The following is a 22219-nucleotide window of genomic DNA, read 5'->3' on the forward strand; positions in this document are numbered from 1 at the left end:
CTCCAGCATTTATAATGGTGTTAAATATATTTAGAAGTGTTTTTAATGTATAAGGGGGGGGATCGCACTCAGAGACTTGCTATGCAAAAGGGGTCACCAGTACAAAAGTTTGAGAACCACTGTTCTATTTGGTCTTCTGTGCAGATCTTACTGTTTGAAACAACCTTCATCTTTCTGCCTCTCACTCTCTCTCTCTTTTCTAATTTCAACTAGGATCATCTTTTTCTTCCTTGGCCTATCCTTTTAATTTACATTCCTCTGCCATTATTTAACTCTAATTACCTAAAGCCTCTTGGGAATTTACAATGGGTATGACAGCTGCTACCCAAACTATCTGCAATTTATTACAGGACTGAGGCTTCAAGTTGCACTGTACTGAACAGGGAAATAAGAACAGCAACAACAACAAAAAGAGCCTCCGCTGGGAAAGGGCAGATCTTATGTATTACAGCACCTAGCACAAGGGGGTCCGGGTCCATATACAGAAATATAAATATAAATACTCTTCAAAGCACCCCTCCACGCCAGAGCTCTAATTCTACTGGTTGCACTACGGCCCAGCTGCTGGCCTAGCCCCGCCCGGCGTGCTGGGAAGGGCACTATGCTGGGATCAAAAAGGCGCAATACAAGAGCCTGGCAGGGAACGAGGACTGCGTGTGTCCAGCGCGTGCTGCTCCCCCGCTGCCGCCAACCTCGCCCTTCCTGTGTGTTCCTGCGCAGGCGCAGCCCCCGCGGCGGGGGGGGAGTCCGCTTTACGTCATTAGCCAGCGCGCGTTGTGGTGTGACGTTCACACCCTGCGTCGGCTACTAGGTAAACCGCGGCTGGGGGCCGCGCACGTGGGTGGCTGTCCGCATGGAGGCGGCAGCGGCGGGATGTCGCGGCCCGGGGCTGGCGCTCTGCGGAGCTCTCATGGCTGCCAGCGGCGGGAGCCGCTTCCTGGCAGCTCGCTACCAGGAGCCCAGGTCAGTGCGGGCCGCGGGGTCCCGGCGCTGCCCGGGGACGGGGGAGGCGGCTGGGAGGATGGTGAGCGCGGCTCGTCGCCCGGCAGCGGGTGTGTGGCTGGCGGGCGGGAGCCGTATCCGGTCTTTAAACCCCACCCAGTCCAATGAGATGTCTCCGTTAGTCGTCCCCCCCCCCCCCCGGGAGTTCAGGAGCATCAGTCCTGCCCCCTTGGCTCCAGATGACATTTCAGCCCCTTTAAAACCAGTTGAGGGTGAATCCCCGGCCCGACTGGAGATGAATGCATCTTTCTTAACTGTGTGTAACTTTATTTGACTACTCTCTGTGCTGATTATTCTTATACCTTGCTAATTCTAAATATATTTGGGCATTGTTTAAAGGGATACTGCTAAAGTTAAAGAGGCACCATCCCCTTGAAACTAATCACTTTAAAAAGTTGATTATAAGTACTGCCAGGTGTTAGAATATCCTCTGACTCTGCTATTATTTTTTGTGGTTTTATATCACACTGCATCTAAAATGTTTTTCCCCTGTTGCTAATGAGAGAGAGAGATTCATACATCAGGGGAAATGGTGAAACTGATTATACACACGCTGTTGTCATGCTCAAGGTACATCCCTAATTCAGCAAATGCATACACACACATGCTTAATTACATGTATGTAAAAAGAACGAGGAATATATGTGGCACCTTAGAGACTAACACATTTATTTGGGCATAAGCTTTCATGGGCTAAAACCCACTTCATCATTAACCCATGAAAGCTTATGCCCAAATAAATGTGTTAGTCTCTAAGGTACCACAAGTACTCTTCATTCTTTTCGCTGATACAGACTAACACGGCTACCACTCTGATATATGTATGTAATTAGTTTCACTGACTTCAGTGGGGACTACTCATGTCTATCCAGTTAAGTCTGAGCTCAGGTATTTGCAGGATTGGGGTCTAAAGCTGAAAAAGCAGTAATTTCCCTCTAATTTCTCAAATTTTAGATATTACTTCTAACCATGGAAGGTTAAAAATTCCCACTTATCTCTTTTTTAAAATTGAAGGCATTTCTTTTAAAAGGCCCAAAATAAAACCCTGATAAGACTTAAACATGTTCTGAATAAGTATTATCCATGCGACATCGTTACAATAACAACTACACCACTGGATTACCCAGCAACAATAGAGCCAGCATGCTTAGTTTGTTTGTGTGCTTATTACACCATCCTTCAGTAGAAGGATCTTCTCCCAAGGGCTATGCAGATAGCATGGCAAGATGAGGTAAACAAGCATGCACATGTGGGACAAAGCAAGGCCTTGATTTCTCAATCTCCAGTCACAGGAGTATATGGATATTTGTTACACAAATTATTCATGTACAAAGAATAACATTTTAAGCCTATCAGTCTTTATGATTCCTGGCAGCTTGTACAGAACCAGTTTATGCTTGTCACATTGATTTCTGGAATCACAGTAAATGCCAAAATAGAGATTCAAGAGCAGATGGCAAATACAATTGAGAGACTAGTAGAAGTAAAATATTCACGGTTTTTCACTGGAAAAAAAATCGCAGTTGCTTTCCTATCGACTAATGGCTTCTGTTTGGTTTGCATGTGGGATATGAGGTGCCAAACTTCAACAACTGGTGAGTAATCTGGGGATGCCTTTGAGGTGCCAGGGGGTGTTGGCAGCAGAGGCAAGGAGACATAATAAAGTATATAATTATGGTGCATTACAAATGAATCAGCACCCTTCATGGGAAAACAGTGATTTTTTTTTTGTTAACCCTTTTATTTCCAGTGTTGATGATCTCTTCATGTATGACTGCATCACTGCAGGCAAGAAGTCTCAAGAAGACAGAGGGTGAGAGATTTTGTATAAACTCTTCACTACCTTTTCAGAGGATGGATCACTTCCTCTGATGATGTGATGTCGAATAGAATAAAGCGAATAAATTAGGAATGCCTAGTGATGTGAGATGACTGGCTTAATTTCTAGTTGTGTCTTATTTGTTTCGCTAACTTATGTATTTTTAGTCTTACTCTTGCTTAGAGTGGGTATGATGGTGAAAGATTGTTTAAAAGGAACACAAGCAACTTAATCAACGCTTCTATGTGATTTTTATCTAAGCTTACAAGAATTGAAAAGAAATTAGGGTGGAGGAGAAATCTATCTTTTAATTGTACTTTGAGAATTGGACAGTACTTTACCTATAGTCAATTCCTATGTTTCCCCTGGATGCTTAGATTTAGATCCTACATCAAGGTCTGCCAGCACAGACCACGGTACATAGGTAAGCAGATATTGATGCAGGATTGGGCCCACAGTCTGTTTCCTCTCATTGGTTTCAGTCTTTTACACAGTAACAGGAGAGAGAAACTTTCAAAATAGGAAAACCTGATTATAAAGCTACAAAAGCTTAGGTAGATATTTAAGTGCAGGTATAGTACTTCAGAGTCCTGTTTTAAAATTACATTTCTAGTTGACTATACCTCTCTAGATATTGTTTTAATTATTTTCTTTTGAATAAGTGGAATTTAGATCTAACTTTATAGATTTAGTTTAGGTTGGGGCAGTCAAGCGATTAAAAAAATGAATCATGATTAATCGTGCGATTAATCGCACTGTTAAACAATAATAGAATACCATTTATTTAAATATTTGGATGTCTTCTACGTTTTCAAATATATTGATTTTAATTGTAACACAGAATACAAAATGTACAGTGCTCACTTCGTATATATATTTTTATTACAAATATTTGCACTGTAAAAAAACAAAAGAAATCATATTTTTCAATTCCCCCGTTATAAGTACTGTAGTGCAATCTCTTTATGGTGAAAGTGCAACTTACAAATGTAGATTTTGTTACATAACTGCACTGAAAAACAAAACAGTGTAAAATTTTAGAGCCTACAAGTCTACTCAGTCCTACTTCTTGTTAAGCCAATCGCTAAGACAAACAAGTTTGTTTACATTTGTGGGATATAATGCTGCCTGCTTCTTATTTACAATGTCACCTGAAAGTGAGAACAAGCGTTCGCATGGCACTTTAGCATATCTGGCACGTAAATACCTTGCAATGCTGGCTACAAAACATTTATATGCCCCTTAATGCTTCAGCCACCATTCCAGCTTCCATGCTGATGATGCTCATTAAAAAAATAACACGTTAATTAAATTTGTTACTGAACTCCTTGAGGAGAATTGTATACCTCTTGCTCTGTTTTACCCGCATTCTGCCATATATTTCATGTTCTATCAGTCTCGGATGATGACCCAGCACATGTTGTTCGATTTAAGAACACTTTTACTGCAGATTTGACAAAATGCAAAGAAGGTACCTGTGACGGGTTGGATCACAGAAACCCCCTTGGGAGCTGCCACCTGATGTGCCAAGACTACCCTTGCTTCTGTTTTCCCTGCCAGCTCAGGACTCCAGCACCCTGTCTTGCTGAGTGAGACACTCCAGTCTGGCTCCAACACAGACCCAGGGTCTGAATCACTTGTCCCAAAGCTGCAAGTTTACCTAAAAACAGCTCACAGGAGTGTGCTTGTCTTTAGCACTCAGATGCCCAACTCCCAATGGGGTCTAAACCCAGATAAATCCGTTTTACCCTGCATAAAGCTTATGGAGGGCAAACTCATAAATTGTTCGCCCTCTATAACACTGATAGAGAGAGATGCACAGCTGTTTGCTCCCCCAGGTATTAATACATACTCTGAGTAAATTACTAAATAAAAAGTGGTTTTATTAAATACAGACAGTAGGATTTAAGTGGTTCAAAGTAGTAACAGACAGAACAAAGTAAGTCACAAGCAAAATAAAATAAAATGTGCAAATCTATGCCTAATCAAACTAAATACAGATAATCTCACCCTCAGAGATGCTTCAGTAAGTTTTTCTCAGACTGGACACCTTCCAGGCCTGGGCACAATTCTTTCCCCTGGTACAGCTCTTGTTCCAGCTTAGGTGTTAGCTAGGGGATTCTCCATGATGGCTCCTCTCCCTCTCTCTTCTGTTCCACCCCTTTATATATCTTTTGCATCAGGCGGGAACCCTTTGTCCCTCTGGGTTTCCACCCCCCCTCACTGGAAAAGCACCAGGTTAAAGATGGATTCCAGTTCAGGTGACATGATCACATGTCATTGCAAGACTTCATTACTCACTTGCCAGCACACACAGATACAGGGAGACTTACAGGTAAACAGCCATCTGCAGACAATGGGAGTCATCAAGATTCCAAACCATCATTAATGGCCCACACTTTACATAATTACAATAGGCCCTCAGAGTTACATTTTATATTTCTAGTTTTAGATACAAGAGTGGTACATTTATACAAATCAGATGATCATACTCAGTAGATTATAAGCTTTGTAATGATACCTTACAAGAGACCTTTTGCATGAAGCATATCCCAGTTACGTTACATTCACTTATTACCGTATTTTCTCTAAAACTATCCCAGTTACATTATATTGACTTATTATCAAGTTTTTATAAAACCATATAGACTGCACAACGTCACACCCTCCTCCTGAACTTACTGCCAGAGACTTGGACACTGACCATGGCGGAGGCAGTATACCTAAAATTCGGTTTTGGGCTCCCCTCTGGGGCAGACACTCCTGTGTCCCCCAAAAGGGAAAGAGACCCTGATCCAGCTGTAGGCTCACAGCTCCAAGCTATGAGAGACCTTTCGCTGGCCAGCAAAATCCCCCCCCTTTCACTCAGGTTGGGTTTGCTTCCAGCTAGAGTCCTTGGGGTTTGTTCCCACCGCAGCAGTCACCAGGACCCCAACTTCCAGCTCCAGGATACATGTCTCTGTGCACCTCTTCCACTCCATTACAGCCAGGTCATGCTTCTGGGTCTTACTTGCTTTGTCTCTTAAGTCCAGGCTGGTGGGCAGCCTTTTCCTTTCCCAGGTCTGCCTTTTCCCAGGCAAATTGTACATCAATTTCCATTTGTCTTCCCTTGAGACCATCACTTGATGAGCTGGGATGCCACAGAGAACACCCTCCTGCCAGAACAGGCACCCCTCCACTCCTGTCTTGCTAGGTTAGACACTCCAGTCAGCTTCAGCACAGACAGAGGTTGGGCCACACCCATCTGCAGTTCACTGAAACTGAGATGCACTCAGCTCAGGGGCTTCTTAGTTAACAGAGACATTCCCAGCACCCATTGTTCAGTCTTTCTGGGCAATTTGAAACTTGTGTAGTTTTAGCTTCTTTTCATCTTCATTCTTACTTATTTTGCTTCCTTTTCTGTCTCTACTTCCCTTTCCCGAAATAAGCAAACAGAAAATAACAAACCAGTCACCACTTTGTCTGTTCTCCAGCCACCACACTTAAAACTCACTTAAAATCACTACCAGTATCTCAAAGCAATCAGCTGTGCACAGATCCTGCTCGACTACGCCCCTGTGACGCAACAGATCATGTTTACCTCGGCCACTCTGCTGTGATAGGCCTTGAGACTGTTTACATGTACCAATTGGGGTACCGCACCATCCAGGGGCTTTTTAACTTTATAAGTGTCCTCATTCGCCACTTCCACCACTTCAAAGGGCCTCTCCCAGGAGTTTTGCATCTTGAACTTTTTGGCAGGGCCGAGTACCATGACCAAATCTCCTACATCAAAAGTGCTTTTACAAGTATTTTTATCATACCACGCCTTTTGCTTGGCCTGACTGCTCTGGAGGTTGTTTTGTACAATCTCCATCATGTCTTTCAACTTCCTCCTGAACCTCTGGACATACTCAGTCACGGGTTCCTCCCTTACCGTGTTGCATCCTTCCCAGGTATCCCTGATGAGATCGAGGGGTCCCCTCACTTTCCTCCCATACAGAAGGTCAAATGGAGAAAAGCCTGTGGACTCTTGGGGTACCTCCCTGTAGGCATACAGCAGGAACGGTAATAGTTCATTCCAACTTTGGCCCCTTTTTTTGGCATACATCCCCAGTATGGATTTTAGGGTCCCATTGAATCTTTCCACCAGCCCATTGGCCTGGGGGTGGTAGGGGGCCGTCTTAAGCTGTTTCACTCCACACACCTTCCATAGCTCATTGAACAACTGCGACATAGTTTGCCCCCTGATCAGACAAAATTTCCTTAGGGAAGCCCACTCTGCTGAATATGGTGAGCAGAGCTCTTGCCACTGTCTCGGCTTCTATGTTAGACAGTGCAATTGCCTCAGGGTACCGAGTGGCGAAGTCTACTACCACCAAGATATACTTGTTCCCTCTCCGGGTGGGGCATGGCATAGGACCCACTATGTCTATTGCCACTCTTTGGAATGCCTCCTGGATGATGGGCAAGGGACGCAGCGGAGCCTTTTGGGGTCCCCCCGGCTTCTTCCTCTCCTGACACACCGCACAAGTCCTACAATAATCCCTCACATCATTCTGTATCCCTGGCCAGTAGAAATTCCTCCTCAGCCTGTCATATGTTCTCTGTACCCCCAAGTGACCAGCAAAGGGACTGTCATGCGCTACCAGCACTAATTCCCCCCGGTGTTGGCTGGGTACAACCAACTGCTTATTGGGTTGACCGGGACCTTGGTTTTTCCCTACAGGGGCCTGCCTGTACAGTTTCCCGTCCTCTTGAAAAAACTTCTCCCCCCCTTCCCTTCCTGGAGTTCCCTCCGAGATACACTTTCTTATACTTTCAAGGGAGGGGTCCGCCCTTTGTCTAGCTGCAAATTCCTGACAGACAACCCTTGAGATAGCGTCCCTGTCCCTGGGCACTGACTGCATCTCCCCTGCCCCCACCCCTGGGAGCCTGTTGTCCTCAGCCAGACAGAGGCCTGGCTCTGCCTCTCCCATATTTGGAAGTACCCCGCCTCCCTGCACTGTTCTGTCAATGTGACCCTCCCCCAACTCCTCTATGGGTTCCAAGGTCCCCGCCCCATCCCTGGGGACTCCCTCTGAGTCACCCACCACCATGTTCCCTGGGGCAGGAGGGGTTGGCTGTTCAGCTGCCTCAGACCTACAGTCATCAGCCGGAACAGCCTCCCCCTCACAGCCTTTCTTCATGCTGCGAGTTACCACACTAACAGTCCTAGTTCTGCTGAAAAAATCATTTCCCAGCAACATGTCCGCGGGGATGTCCTCGAGCATCCCCACCAGTAAATCCCTTTCCATACCTTCCCATTCCACATGAACCTTAGCCAGGGGCACAGGGAACTTCTGCGGCCCCACCCCCTTAATGTGGGTCGTCTGCCCCATCAGAACACTAGCATCTGGGACCACACTCGGTCGAACAAGAGAGAACTGAGCCGCCGTATCCCTCCATCCCAGACACTCCCTGCCATCGATCTTGACAACCTTGATGTGTTCCCTGTCCGCTTCACTGGGCCCCATGTCCACCAAGCTGGTGTGATAAGAGGTGGGGGTGCCCTCTGGGGCCTCAGGGCTGAAGGCAACCGAGCTAACATGGGACAAGGGAGGTTTATTCTCCTTCAATTTGGGACAGCTACTCCTCAGATGCCCTGGGGAATTGCAGTGAAAGCACCGTCTGGGATCCCCTGCTTGTGCAGGAAATTTGGGACGAGTAACAGGAGAATGGGGGGGTGACTGCCCAGCCTCCTTTTTCCCAGACCCAGGGGTAAAACGGTGATTCTGCTTTCCCCCAACCTTATACCCCTCCGCCAGTGGTTTATGTTTGATCGCAGCTTGTGCTTGTTCATAAGAGTCAGCATACTCAGCTAATTCACCCACTGCATTTACCTTTTTGTCCCACAAATACTGTTTTACCTCATCACTGCACATATTCAGGAAGTGTTCCTGAGTAACCAGATCACACATCCCTTCAAAGCTGGTAATGCCTCTCCCCCGCACCCATTTATCTACCAAATCTCTCATTTCATTGGCATAAGCCACATTACTTAATCCAGATCCCCTCTTAAGGCTCCTGAATTTAACCCTGTAGGTTTCAGGTGTAACCTGAAACTGTTTCAAAACCAGTTCCTTAAATTTACCATAGTTTGAAGCATCATCAATAGGCATCTTATTGAATATGTCCAGAGCTCTGCCAGTCAATTTTGCTATCAATGTGGTCATCTTCTGATCTTCAGGGATGGCATGGAGGGTGCACAGTCTCTCAAAGGTGATGAAATATTCGGCGATATCGCTGAACTCGTCATACTGTGGACATAGTCGCTCCCATTTGTGGATTTTTCGGGAAGTGGAGCCAGCAGGGGGAGGGTTTTGTCTCCTCGACTCCATAACAGTCAGTTCATGTTTCTGGGCCTCCATAGCCCTCTCCTGGGCAGCTGCCTCTGCCTCCGCCCTCGCTGCCTCCGCCCTCGCTGCCGCCGCTCGCTCCCTCGCTGCCTCCACCTCCATAGCCCTCTCGTGGGCAGCTGTCTCTGCCTCTGCTCTCGCTGCCGCCCTCGCTGCCTCTGCCTCCATCGCTCTCTTGTGGGCAGCCTCTTCCCTTGCTGCCGCCCTCGCTGCCTCCGCCTCCATAGCACTAATTTCTAATTGTCTTAGTTCCAGCTGTCTCTTATGTTCATTTTCTTTCTCTTTTGCTACCAGCCTGGCCAGCTTTAGTTTATTAGCAGCGTCACTAGTACTCATTGTCCTGCTTTAGCTACAGCGCTTGACCCAAGGTTTAAGAATCTGAAGTGCCTTCCAAAATCTGAGTGGGACAAGCTGTGGAGCATGCTTTCAGATGTCTTAAAAGAGCAATACTGCGATGTGGAAACTACAGAACTCGAACCACCAAAATTGAAAATCAGCCTTCTGCTGGAGGCATCTGACTCAGATGATGAAAATGAACATGCATTGGTCCGCACTGTTTTGAATAGTTATCGAGCAGAACCCGTCATCAGCATCTGGAATGGTGGTTGAAGCATGATGGGACAGATGAATCTTTAGCACATCTGGCACGTAAATATCGTGCGATGCCAGCTACGACAGTGCCATGAGAACGCCTGTTCTCACTTTCAGGTGACATTGTAAATAAGAAGCAGGCAGCATTATATCCCACAAATGTAAACAAACTTGTTTGTCTTAGCGATTGGCTTAACAAGAAGTAGGACTGAGTAGACTTGTAGGCTTTAAAATTTTTACACTGTTTTGTTTTTCAGTGCAGTTATGTAACAACAACAAAAAAATCTACATTTGTAAGTTGCACTTTCGTGATAAAGAGATTGCACTACAGTACTTGTATTAGGTGAATTGAAAACTACGATTTCTTTTGTTTTTTTTACAGTGCACATACTTGTAATAAAAAATAAAGTGAGCATTGTATACTTTGAATTCTGTGTTGTAATTGATGTCAATATATTTGAAAATGTAGAAAAACATTCAAAAATATTTAATAAATTTCAATTGGGATTCTATTGTTTAACAGTGCGATTAAAACTGCGATTAATCACGATTAATGCTGTTGGCAGTTTGATGGTATGTTTCTCTTTTAAGTAAATATGCTTAAAGCTGTCCATGAAAAAAACATTTTCTCCTTTCTGTATTTTAGACAGGATGGACAGCCAGCAGTTAAAGCAAGCGATGATATTCTTGCTTTTGCCTTCTCCTCATCAGGAGGCTATTTTGCTTTGACTGATGACAACAAACGTCTGGTTCTTTTTCGTACTAAGCCTTGCTGGGAATGCCTTAGTGTCAGGTAAGGAATCAGGATATTGAGTGTCCGTGTATTATAAATTGGAATGACTGCCATTTTAATACTGTAAATATCAGCAGGATTTGGGGCACAGCTGTTTGTTAGTACTGGCTTCTCCCTCTTTCTCTAATTTGCTTGAGTGAATTTAACGCTGGTGGAAGTGAGGGGCCAATGTTAAGAGGTTAAGTCGGAAATGGTGTCTGTACTCTACAAGCTTCCCTCTAAAAGTTTTCAATTTTCCTCCATTTTGACTTGCATCCTTTTTTTTCCCCCCCCTGCAAAAGCCCATTAAAATGTGTACAGCACACTAGCTTTGGGAAGGCAAGCTTTTGGCCAAGGGTACAAGGGGAAAAAAAAATCTCTTCACTTGTTACAAAAAGCATCTTTTGGATATTTAAAAACAGAGCGCCCCTCTCTGCTCTGTGTGAACACTAAATCTTAAAGAACCACACACTCATTAACCTGAGTACTACTCCAGCTACCGACGTAATCCAAGATAGGCTTGTGGGAGAGAGGATTTTAGGGAGCTTCTGGAGGCTGTTCTAAAAATCTGTCCTTATGTACAAGTTACGTATTGCATGCCTTCTCTTTTCTAACCCCCACCTTTTGAATCTCTTACTGTCCACTAGAGGTCCTCCTGTAATAAATCTTTCTCTGCTGATTGTGATAGTTTTCTATATGAAGACACGTAGGACTTTTCAAAAGCAAAATCTTGGCAAATGAAGTTTCCACTTGTATTGATTTCTGAAGAATGCTAGATTCTTGTCCCATCTACAAAGCAGAATGGAACTGTATTATTGGATTCCCCCCTCAGTTCTACCTGTGGTGTAGATGCTGGACCTTTAGAGCGTCTTGCCCAGTGTCATATATAGGAAGTTTGTAGCAGACCTAGAAATAATAGAAAGGAACTCCCATTTTAGTGCTTTAACCTCAAGGTCATCATTCTTTTCTTGTGATTAGGGTTGTACACAGCCTAATAAATTTAAAGTAACATCAGCTTGCAGCAAAAGCCAATCTTAAAAAGGCATTGCAGTGGTTTTAAGTACTACATCTGCTATTGAGTCCCCCCTCTTCCCCTCCCCCTGAGTCCAACTTCCTGTCACCTGAAAACCACATTTTCCCATTTAAAAAATGTTTGTTCCCTCTTGCTGTGTTGGAGACCTACACAAGGAAAAGGAGAAATGGAATAATTGCATGGTGCAGTCAAGTGCACAGGTAAACAAACAATGCTCTAATCTCTTTTGGTCAGTCTTCTAAAAAGTAAACATACACATTAGAAATTGAGAAGTGATAAGTTGATGAACTCCTGCATCACTCTCTGATCAGTACTTTTTCACTGTGGAAAACCATGGTCAGGGATACCTAATTAGCATATCTGGGTATGTCTACACTGCAATTAAATACCCGCAGCTGGCCTGTGCCAGTGGACTCAGGCTCCTGGGGCTCGGGCTAAGGGGCTGTTTATATTGTGGTATAAACATTTGGGCTCCAGCTGCAGCCTGAGCTCTGGGACCTTTCCACCTGGCAGGGTCCTAGAGCCCGGGCTCCAGCCTGAGCCCGAATGTCTACACTGCAATTAAACAGCCCCTAAGCCTGAGCTCTCTGAGCTCAAGTGAGCTGGCATGGGCCAGCTGTGGGTTTTTAATTGCAGTGTAGACATACCTTCAGAATGTGTGACTGTGTTGCTGGCACATAACTCTGCAGTTTTAGATGACATTTTACTGCGTGAATTTTGATTAATCTCACCACGGAGCCTACTTGTCTCTTGTCATTGTTTTCGAGTTTCTGCTTTAACTCTGGTGAGAGTGAAAACCATTCTATGGAAATATTGCTGCTGTTTTATGCAGTCAGACCCCAAGTCTAGGCTGACTTTAGCCAGAACTATCATGAATTTTACCTCTGTTTCCTCATGCATCCACTTCTTCTCACTGCCCCAAAGGAATAGTACTGTCCTCTGTCCTGTTTTTGTTGTCTTTAATTCTGAGGCTTACAGGATAATTCCTGGATTTTCAGTTTTCTGCTAGACTGTCAGCCTGGAACCCAGGTGGATTTTGCCAGGAATTCTGTAACATCACTTTCTTCCATTAGGAAACTGGGAATACCAAAAAACAACAATCATTGCATGGGAAGATAACTCTAAAATAAGTTTGAGCTCCACATTCTGGTGTGAGATGAAATCAATATCAGCTGTTTGTGGCAAGATATGTAGCAAGCCTAATACAGTGCTGGCACCTACTGGAGAGTCATGAATACAGGAGAACTTCTGTTGTTGCTTAGCAGTAAAGGTAGGGCCAAAAAAAAAAAGTCCCATATGTTGTAGAAAGTATCCAGCGAGTCAGCAAGCTAGAAAGTAACCTATTCCTGTACTGGTGCATCTAAAGCTCTAATGAATTCATAGTTGGTAGCATTTTATAAGCCATAAAGATGTGAAAAAGAGCTTACTTTAAAAGTCATAAAATGACAGTGGAGTATATTGACTTAAGCCCTATATAATGCTTTTTCACCCCAGGGATTGTTGCATTTCAGTGGTGGGTGAGGTCCTTTATTTACCCAGGAGTCTTAAGGCATAAATTAATCCACAATTGCACTGAGCAATTTGGATGAAAAGTGATCTGGAAATAAAAAATAATAGCAGCAGCAATAATTATTAAATTATAAATACAGTTTTAAAGCAAAATAAGAGTGAAATCTGTTTTCAAACTCACCTGCCAATTATTAGGTGGTTGTCCATGATCTTATCTGCTTTATGAAAGTTGACAAAATCATAATTAAGGCTACGATATAGTTACAGAGGTCACGGATTCCATGACTTTACCAGACCTCCGTGACTTCTAGGGCTTCAGGAGGAGGAGGCGGCACTGTGCGCCTCTGCCTGCAACTGGGGCTGGATGAAACTAGGACCCTGCAGCTCCAGCCCTACGGCTTCCCAGGCTTGGTGGGGGCTGCAGCTGGGGCCGTGCACCCCTGTCTTGCAACTGTAGCCAGCTCTGGAGCAGGGGCTGTGTGCGGCCATGGCAGGGGGCTCAGCCTGACATTCCCCCTCTCTTCACCCCCCCCCCCCCCCGGTCCCCCCATCCCCCCCCCTCCCTCGCCCCCCTCCCCCCCCCCCGGTTATTTTTAGTAAAGTAATGGACAGGTCATGGGCTCTGAATTTTTGTTGCCCGTAACCTGTTTGTGACTTTTACTAAAAATAACCATGATTAAAATCTTCACATTAATCATAATCACAAACTAGTGATCCTGTATTGCCTTAAGTGGCTGATATCAGCTGATGCAAGGGAAACTCTGAACTCAAATCCTGGTGACTAAGTGTACTACAAGTGCATAGCCAAGCCCTTGTCTTATTTCCTGCACATCTTTATAAGAACCTCATAAGGTGCAAAAGGATGAAGGAAGCTGCTGTGTGTAAGGTGCATCTGAGTCTGCTCCCTTTTGTGCACCTTAAGAGCTACACAGCTGGGTATGATGCAAATTTATCTAGCTATGATGTTCCTAAGGCTCACATCAGAAGGGCTTCATCTTGCAGTAAGATGCATGAGACAGGGTGTTCTGTCTCCAAATAGGGCCAGTACGTGGAATTTACACATGTTATTGACAAAATATTGCAAATCAGGAGAGCTTCCAAGTCTTCCTCCCCATAGTTTTTATGCACATTTTGTGAGTGTGGTTTTTTATTTTATGTTAGGAAAGTCCATCCAATTTCGTTTGGAAGATAAGAACGGCCATACCGGGTCAGATCAATGGTCCATCTAACCCAATAACCTGTCTTCCAACAGTGGCCAGTGCCAGATGCTTCAAAGGGAATGAACAGAACAGGGCAATCAAGTGATCCATCCTCTGTTGTCCAGACCCAGGTTCTGGCAGTCAGAGGTTTAGGGATACCCAGAGCATTGGGATTGCATCCACCTGTTGATTGTGTGAAGAAGTAATTCCTTTTTGTTTGTTTTAAACCTGCTGCCTGTTAATTTCATTGGATGATCCCTGGTTCCTCTATTATGTGAAGGGATAGATAAATAAATAACACTTCCTTATTCACTTTCTCCATATCATTCATGGTTTTGTAGACATCTATCATGTCCCTCCCCTTGGTCGTCTTTTCTCCAGTTTGAATAGTCCCAGTCTTTTCAATATCTTCTCATATGGAAGCTGTTCCATACCCTTAATCTGTACCTTCTCTGTACCTTTTCATTTCTAATATATCTCTTTTGAGATGGGGTGACCAGAACTGCAGGCAATATTCAAGTTGGGGGCACACCATGTATTTATATAGTGGCATTTTGGTAGTTACTCTTATTATCTATCCATTTCCTATTGGTTCCTAAGTTTCTGCCTTTTTTGACTGCCGCTGCACAGTGAGCAGATGTTTTCAGAGAACTATGCAATATGACTCCAAGATCTTTCTTGAGTGGTAACAGCTAATTTAGACCCCCATCATTTTGTACGTATAGTTAGGATTGTGTTTTCCAATATGCATTACCTTGCATTTATCAATATTGAATTTCATTTACCATTTTGTTGCCCAGTCACCCAGTTTTGTGAGAGCCCTTTGGAGAACATTAAGCCTGCATAGTTAAACAAGGAAGTCAGGAAATGCCAAAATTAGGTTTACATGTGCAACTTCCATTATGCCTCTTCATACACGTGCGTTACAATAGTCATACATGGTCATTCCAGTGCACGAAATGCCCCAATAACAGCTACTTTGGTTTCACCCACATATCTCTATTCTCTCAAATGAAATCTCAAAGAAAAATGATAAAAGACAAAAACACCATTTCACCTATAGGCAAACACTTCACAAAACGATCGCTCTGTATTTGACCTCTCAGTCCTCATTCTCAAAGGAAACCTGCATAACGCTTTCAAAAGATGAGCCTGAGAGCTGAATATCTTTAGTAGACACTAAAAATTATGGTCTTAATAAAGACATTGGATTTATGGTTTATTACAACAATCTGTAACTCACTAATCCCTTTTTTTAGTCCTATGACTGCAGAGGTGTTAACAAGCCACTTCACCTTGATGTTCTCTTACAAGATGTGTTAACTACTTACCGTAAACAATCCATTCCACTATTCTATTTAGCTGTGACTCGGAGACCTTTCCCAGACATGAAGAAGATAGCTCAAAAGCTTGTCTCTTTCACCAACAGAAGTTGGTCCAAAAATATGACCTCATCCACCTTATGTCTCTGATCATACTGTGACAGATATTGCAACCACATTCAGTATCTGTGGGGTCCGTATCCTATTAAATTTATGAATGTTCTGTGTGTCACTGTGGCCAAAGAATTATATTCAACTCCACATGGGAGGGTTTCCACAGCTTTTTCAGTAACTAAAAACTGGGGGGCGGGGGGGGTGTAGTAGCATCATAGAAAGGAGTGATTACTGCTGTCCCTTGGATTGTAAACGGCTGGAGAGAAGTGCCTCCCTCTGGGGTGGCTTGCGTATATTCCTCCAAACAGGTATCAGAGTCCCAAGGAGGGAAAAAAGTGTCTTTATATAAAAGGCTGAGTTTAAACAGACTCAGGGGACTTCTTTTTGACTCAAATGACCTTTGGTCCAAAGGGTGACCGAACCTGCTTGAGAGTTAGACTGGAACCTAGTGGGGTCTCCATAGGACTGATGGGTGATCTCGGGTAAGTTTAGTATGCATGTAGGTGTTTTGTAGTATGCATGTAGTAGCTGTGTGGTCACTGCTGGCTTATGCTGGTCGTAGCCCTTAGAGAGAAAGCAAAGCACAGGGGCTGAACTGAGAGCTTGTCTGTAGTGAAGATGCTACTATGCCAATGGGAGAGCTTCTCCCATCGGTGTAGTTTAATCCACCTCCGCGAGAGGCAGTAACTATGTCAGTGGGAGACGCTGTCTACATAGGGGGTTAGGTTGGTATAACTACAGCACTCAGGAGTGTGGATTTTTCACACCCCTGCATGATGTAATTATACCAATATAAGTCTGTAGTATAGACCTGGCCTCAGTCAGACCTGTTGGCTGGGTTGAATTGCAGTGAACTGCAGCCTAAAGCTCTGATTTGGAAAAAGGAGGGCCCTGGGTTTCTGCTCAGAGAGAAGTAAAGGCTAAAGGCCTGAGACCTGGGGGGACATTTCTGGAGTGGACCATGGATAGGGGTTAAAGATGCTTTTACCTTGAAACTGACGTGGTGGCAGTGTGTGAGTACTATGGCGGTGTGAATTGGTGAGTGCCAACTTCAGTGAAAGCATGTACTGTAGGAAAGGAATAGTGAAAAGAGAGAGAAGAAAATGAGTTGTGAACACCTGAAGAATGCTCAGAAGCTGATCTTGTATGCACAGCAGGGACTGACTTTTTCTGATCAGAGGAAATCTGAGTTAGTGGCCATGCTGCACTCTTATGACTCAAGAGGAAGAGATACCTGCCCCAAACAGGGACCGAATGGCCATGTCAAAATATCTGAATATCTCTAATCATGACCATTTTTTTTTCCCTTTCAGGTCTGTTGTTAGAAGATGCACTTCTCTGATTATTACAGCTGCAGAGGATAAGATTCTGGTTGCAGACAAGTCTGGTGATGTCTATTCTTATTCAATAACAGAACCGCAAAAAGCAGGAAAGATTGAGCTTGGGCACTTGTCCCTGCTCTTGGATGTGGTATGTATGTTTATTAATTGGGTTTTCACGCAACCTTTTTCTTTTCCCTTAAAGAAGTTTTAGCACTATGTTATTCCTACGCCAAGTTCATATGACTTTAAAAAAAAAACCTCATTTCTTTGTATAAGCTAGACTGAAGAACAGCATCTTTTTCCCCCTGAGTTATTATCCGAACACAAATGCAAGAGGCAGGGAGAACAGTTTGCAGAGGGCATGCAGTGAATAGATCTTCTGTTAGTGTAATTTTTATGAGCTGTTGTTTTTATTACGGAATCATAGAACTTAGAGGTGCAATTCACTTGTGAGGTCATCCAGTGTAGCCTGTCAATGTGGCACTGCAATATTTTAGTGCTTAGTCCATTTTTAAACGCAACAAGGCTTCCTTTGTGCTCCTTCTGGAGGTTATTGGCTTTGGTAAACTCAACAATATTCCTGCATTCTGCTACTGCTTCTTTACTTCTTATCAAAAAGGCTTGGGGCTTGCGTTCTAAATATAAATTGTGGCTTTCTGCTTGCACGATACGTTCAAAATCATGAAACTAGTGTATTTGGATTTATTGCTTAATCACTAGTTACAAAGCAGCACATCAAAAGACATCCTGAGCTGTCTGTGCTGTTTGCTTATTTTGTGCCAACAGGCGCTGAGTCCTGATGACCAGTATATCCTAACTGCGGACAGAGATGAGAAGATTCGAGTCAGTTTGACTAGAGCGCCACATAACATCATATCTTTCTGTCTTGGGCACAGAGAGTAAGTTTGTGGAGCTGTCCACTGTATTTAAGGGCTGGCTAGAGGAGAGTGGCTCCTGTTTGTGGAGCAATAACTGGATTATGGGTTAAAGAAACTCCCCAAGGCTGTTCTGTTTTAGTCCAGGATACAGTTATAACTTAGTTTGTGGCAAGGACCATCTTTTTGTTGTGTGTTTATGCAGCACCTAGCACAGTGGGGTCCTGGTCCATGACTAATAACTGAGTCAGTATGTGAGACAGAACATAGGGGGAGCTCACTGTAGGGAGAAGAGGATATAAGCAGGGTTGAAGCAAGGGAGATCACGGGGGAAGCACAAAGTAAAGGAGATTACAGGGAGCACAGCTCCCTCTCCCCTGTTTAAAAGCAGAGGGAGAGTGCTCTTTCCTTTCCCTGATCTCCTCATTGAGTGTTGAGGTTAGGGACTTGCCTGTCATGGGTACCTGAAGAGGAGGTACCTGAAAGTGGTGCTTGGTTGGAGAGATTTTAGGGCTCCAATCCTTGCTATCTATTGGTGTCGCAACAGTAGCATTAGATCGGGGAAGAGAAAGTGCCCTATTTGGAAGTCCCCTATCACCTTCTCTAGCTTACAGGAAGATTTGTGCTCCCTGCCCCAGTATACCCTCTCCAGTCAGGAGGGAAGACAAATACCTAAATAGATTTTTATGGAAAACCTTCTGAAATGCAGGAAATTGCAGTGGTATTTCAAAGCCTTCTGCAGAACACCCTGCCTTCCCATTTAGATTTGTTTTGATATTAATATACGTTCTCCATGATGGTCAATAGAGGTTCTCCATTATTCTGGCCTTCATAGGCATAGTACAGTGAGCACCAGAGAAATGCCCCTGCATAGCATTGCACAATGCCATGCACACACACACGCTTCTGCTTGTCTGACTCTGGGGCTACTTGGGGGCACACATGTTTTCAGATGTTTTTCTTCACTTCTTCCCATTCATATGCAATGAGGTATCATAGCACATCATCAGGAACAGGTGTTAAAGGAGAATCAGGAGAGTGGTGCTCTATTGGATACGCTGCAGTCACCTTAGCCCAGTCTAATTTAACTACTGAAAAGTTTTAATAAAGTGCTAAGAATATAGTTAAATAAGATATTTAAATATCTTATTAATACTAATGTTAATTAATATCACTTTTGACTGTTGGGAATTTATCAGCATAGATTTGACATTCTTTAGAAGCTGCATAATTTTTAAATTAATGTCAAAGATCTTAAATAGCCTTTGAACTCAAGGCTTTTGTTGTGTATTTACATTGCTGTGTTTGATCTCTGCTTATTGTATTAACAGTTGTATCTTTAATGAACAATAAGAGTTTTGATGTTCAAGAAAGACATTGCTTGTAAGTGGGGGCTATGGTGCCTGGACAAACAACTCATTAACAATTCCACAATAGGAAGGCACTTAATACAATTGGCACAAACACTTTTAAAAATTCATTATTTAAATATGATAATCAGTTGGGGATTCAGTGGATTTCTCACTTGAGTTCTCCTGTTTTTGAATGGTGTATATTTTTATTTAAATTTATTTTTGTAATTGAAATTGCAGCATTATGCCTCCATGCACCTGCAATTACTGCTTTGTAACGAGCAAAATTCACTTGATATTTTAATTGGCTTTAAATTGTTTATTTTCAGAAGCAAGAATTCCCCCTTTTAAAAACACAAAAACAAAACTCAAACATATGTTCTAACCTGTGCAGTGCATTGACAGCAGCATTTTACATTAGTGCACATGACCCCTGGGTTAGTGTGGAACTTTGGAAGTTCTTTGTGGATTCATAAGGACCCTAAGGGGTATCCTGGTGGAAGTTGCAGAATTATAAACTCCTTAATGTTACTGAGCTTCCCAACTGATGCAGCTAATCCTAGAAAGGACGGTGGGGAAATAGTTACATGGCTTGGTTGCCCTAAAACTGAGTAGATGGTGCCTTGGATGATCCCCAGCTGCTATGAGGGAACCCTCATGTGCTGATGCTCCGACTTCACTAATTAAAAACAAAATCTATATTGATGGATGTGGGTTTTTTAATTTTATATTTATAATTGATCCATGAGCATGATACAAATATATTTGTAAATCTAATTCAGTGTGCATATTCTGATCTAAATGACTAAAAACATATTCACACAAGCAGCACTGTCTTCCCCAGTTAGAAGGGGGTCAATAGAATTCCTAGAATACAATAAAGTAAGCACTTCTTGTATTATGTGGAATATCTTTCTAGGAATATTACAGTGATATAATGAATATACTATCTGTCTGCCAGTTAGTTTGAGGGGGAAAAGCTACCTTTTTTTCCCTGTAACTTATGACTTTCTATTGCCTTCTTAAAATATATGTAACCTTAAAATATGCTCCTACTATTATATTGGTACTCTGTTTACACTGACACTATACATAAATGTTGAACTCTTAACTTCTTTCCCTTTAGGTTTGTAAGCAGAATATTTGTAATACCAAACTATCCAGATCTTATGCTATCAGCTTCTGGGGTATGTATTCTGATCCTTTGAAAAAAGTGTCAGTCTTATGAGTCAGACTTCAGTTTTCTGCTTGTTTTGCAAGGATTTGGTTTCTGTAGCGGTGGAAGACTTGCACTTCAGTTCCACTCCCACCAGCATTCTACTCTGGATTTGATCTTTCTATTGTTAGTAAAATAGTGGTGATTTAATCTCAGTTTACAGCAATGCCAGTTGCTTATTAGGGAAAACATACTTAGTTCTTAGTCCCCAGACAAGAACTGAAATTGACATTTCTAATTTCTAATGATGGGAGCACTTTCACCATAACAGTTTTTTAATTAAAAGTGGAACTCCACTAATTCATAGAAATGTCTGGAATGCTCTGCAAGTTACTGAGTGCTGTGAACGGTGTAGTGACCTAAAATGTATTGAAATACTCATCTCAGTGTAGTACTAAGGTTTGCGATGGAGGAAATATTGGCCTATCTGAATTTGGTCGCAATTATGGTTAGCTGTTTCCATATTAGCTGGCCCTATCTCCTACTCTAAGTAGGAATCACATTCAAAGATGAGCACCGAGCATTCTGAAGTGCTAAATGACAGTATCTAGAAGGTCCAATTGAACATGTAAAGCCTATTTTTAGTTTAAATTTAATGTTAATTTATAATCGCATTTTAAATATTGTTAATTTTCAATATTACGACCCTTTTTCTTCTTGCCAATGGTCTCCACTTTTAGTCTGACTCACCTTTGTTTCCTATCCACTTCTGATTCCTTATGTCTGCTTATTTTTCTTTTTGTTTCTTGAGATATTTAAAAAAATAGCTGTACTGTATTTTTGTGTTCAGCTTCTGTGCACTCAAGGTTTCTTTGTTCCAAGGCTTCTTTCTGTGAGGAGGTAGCATCATCTTAATCTGTGCATTCTTCTTGCTTTTCACATCATTTCTAGTTCTATGGGATGGAGAAATCACACAGTCCTCACCAGTTCTTCAGGATTAACTCTAGCTTCAAAACACTGACAAATTAATTATCAAGGGACTATTCAATAATTGAGGTAGATTAAACATTGGGTGGACCAGCCAGCCATGACAGTTAATGTCCCTCTAACAATGAATACACACTAGAATCCCAGATACTTTTATTTAGAGTATTTAAGATGACCTAGCATGTGTTTGAAGTCTTAATCAAACTTCTCCTCCTTGCAAGACTTTCTGAATTGTATGTCATATGGTTGTAGGTAGAGCAAGAGTTATTTTATCAGCAGCACGACATGACTGCTCCAGACCCAGAAAGAATGAACAATTGGAGGTGATCCCCAGTCCTCTTAGAGAGGGGAAACAATGTTCTCTATTAATGTGTATGCAGCTCAAACCTCCAGTCTAAGGGCTGGTCTATACTTAGCCGCTAGTTCGGCGGCTGGAAATCGAACTTCCTGGTTCGATTTATCGCGTCTGGTCTGGACACGATAAATCGAACCAGGAAGTGCTCGCCGTCGACTGCGGTACTCCATCTCAACGAGAGGAGTACCGCGGAGTCGACGGGGGAGCCTGCCTGCCGCGTGTGGACCGCGTCTGAACCGCGGTAAGTTCGAAGTAAGGTATGTCGACTTCAGCTACGTTATTCACGTAGCTGAAGTTGCGTACCTTACTTCGACTTGGGGGGTTAGCGTAGACCAGGCCTAAGTAATACTAATGGAACTGCGCAATGGGGGAGAATACATTCTAGAACTGAAGTCTGTAATGTTGTGGTAACTGTTGTATCGTTTGATTTGATT

The 22219-nt window shown here is 43.1% G+C and overlaps 1 protein-coding gene across 2 annotated transcripts in view; it reads left to right on the forward strand.

Moving 5' to 3' along the window:
• Window positions 1-850: 850 nt before the first annotated feature.
• LOC113406410 (tRNA (guanine-N(7)-)-methyltransferase non-catalytic subunit WDR4-like) overlaps window positions 851-22219 on the forward strand; it is a 36130-nt gene continuing 14761 nt past the window's right edge. Inside the window, exons 1-6 of one of the 2 annotated variants that reach the window (XM_026651154.2) lie at window positions 851-963; window positions 2753-2815; window positions 10436-10582; window positions 17052-17208; window positions 17847-17959; window positions 20414-20474. In XM_026651154.2, the coding sequence (XP_026506939.1) occupies window positions 854-963; window positions 2753-2815; window positions 10436-10582; window positions 17052-17208; window positions 17847-17959; window positions 20414-20474 (651 nt within the window). In that variant the 5' untranslated portion in view covers window positions 851-853. Of the gene's footprint in view, window positions 964-1175; window positions 1259-2752; window positions 2816-10435; window positions 10583-17051; window positions 17209-17846; window positions 17960-20413; window positions 20475-22219 lie in introns of those variants that run through there. The other variant, XM_026651159.2, reaches the window with a different exon arrangement.

The sequence above is a fragment of the Terrapene carolina genome, unplaced genomic scaffold (genome assembly GCF_002925995.2).
Source record: "Terrapene carolina triunguis isolate 2854851 unplaced genomic scaffold, T_m_triunguis-2.0 Scaffold30, whole genome shotgun sequence".
NCBI classification, from domain to species: domain Eukaryota; kingdom Metazoa; phylum Chordata; order Testudines; family Emydidae; genus Terrapene; species Terrapene triunguis.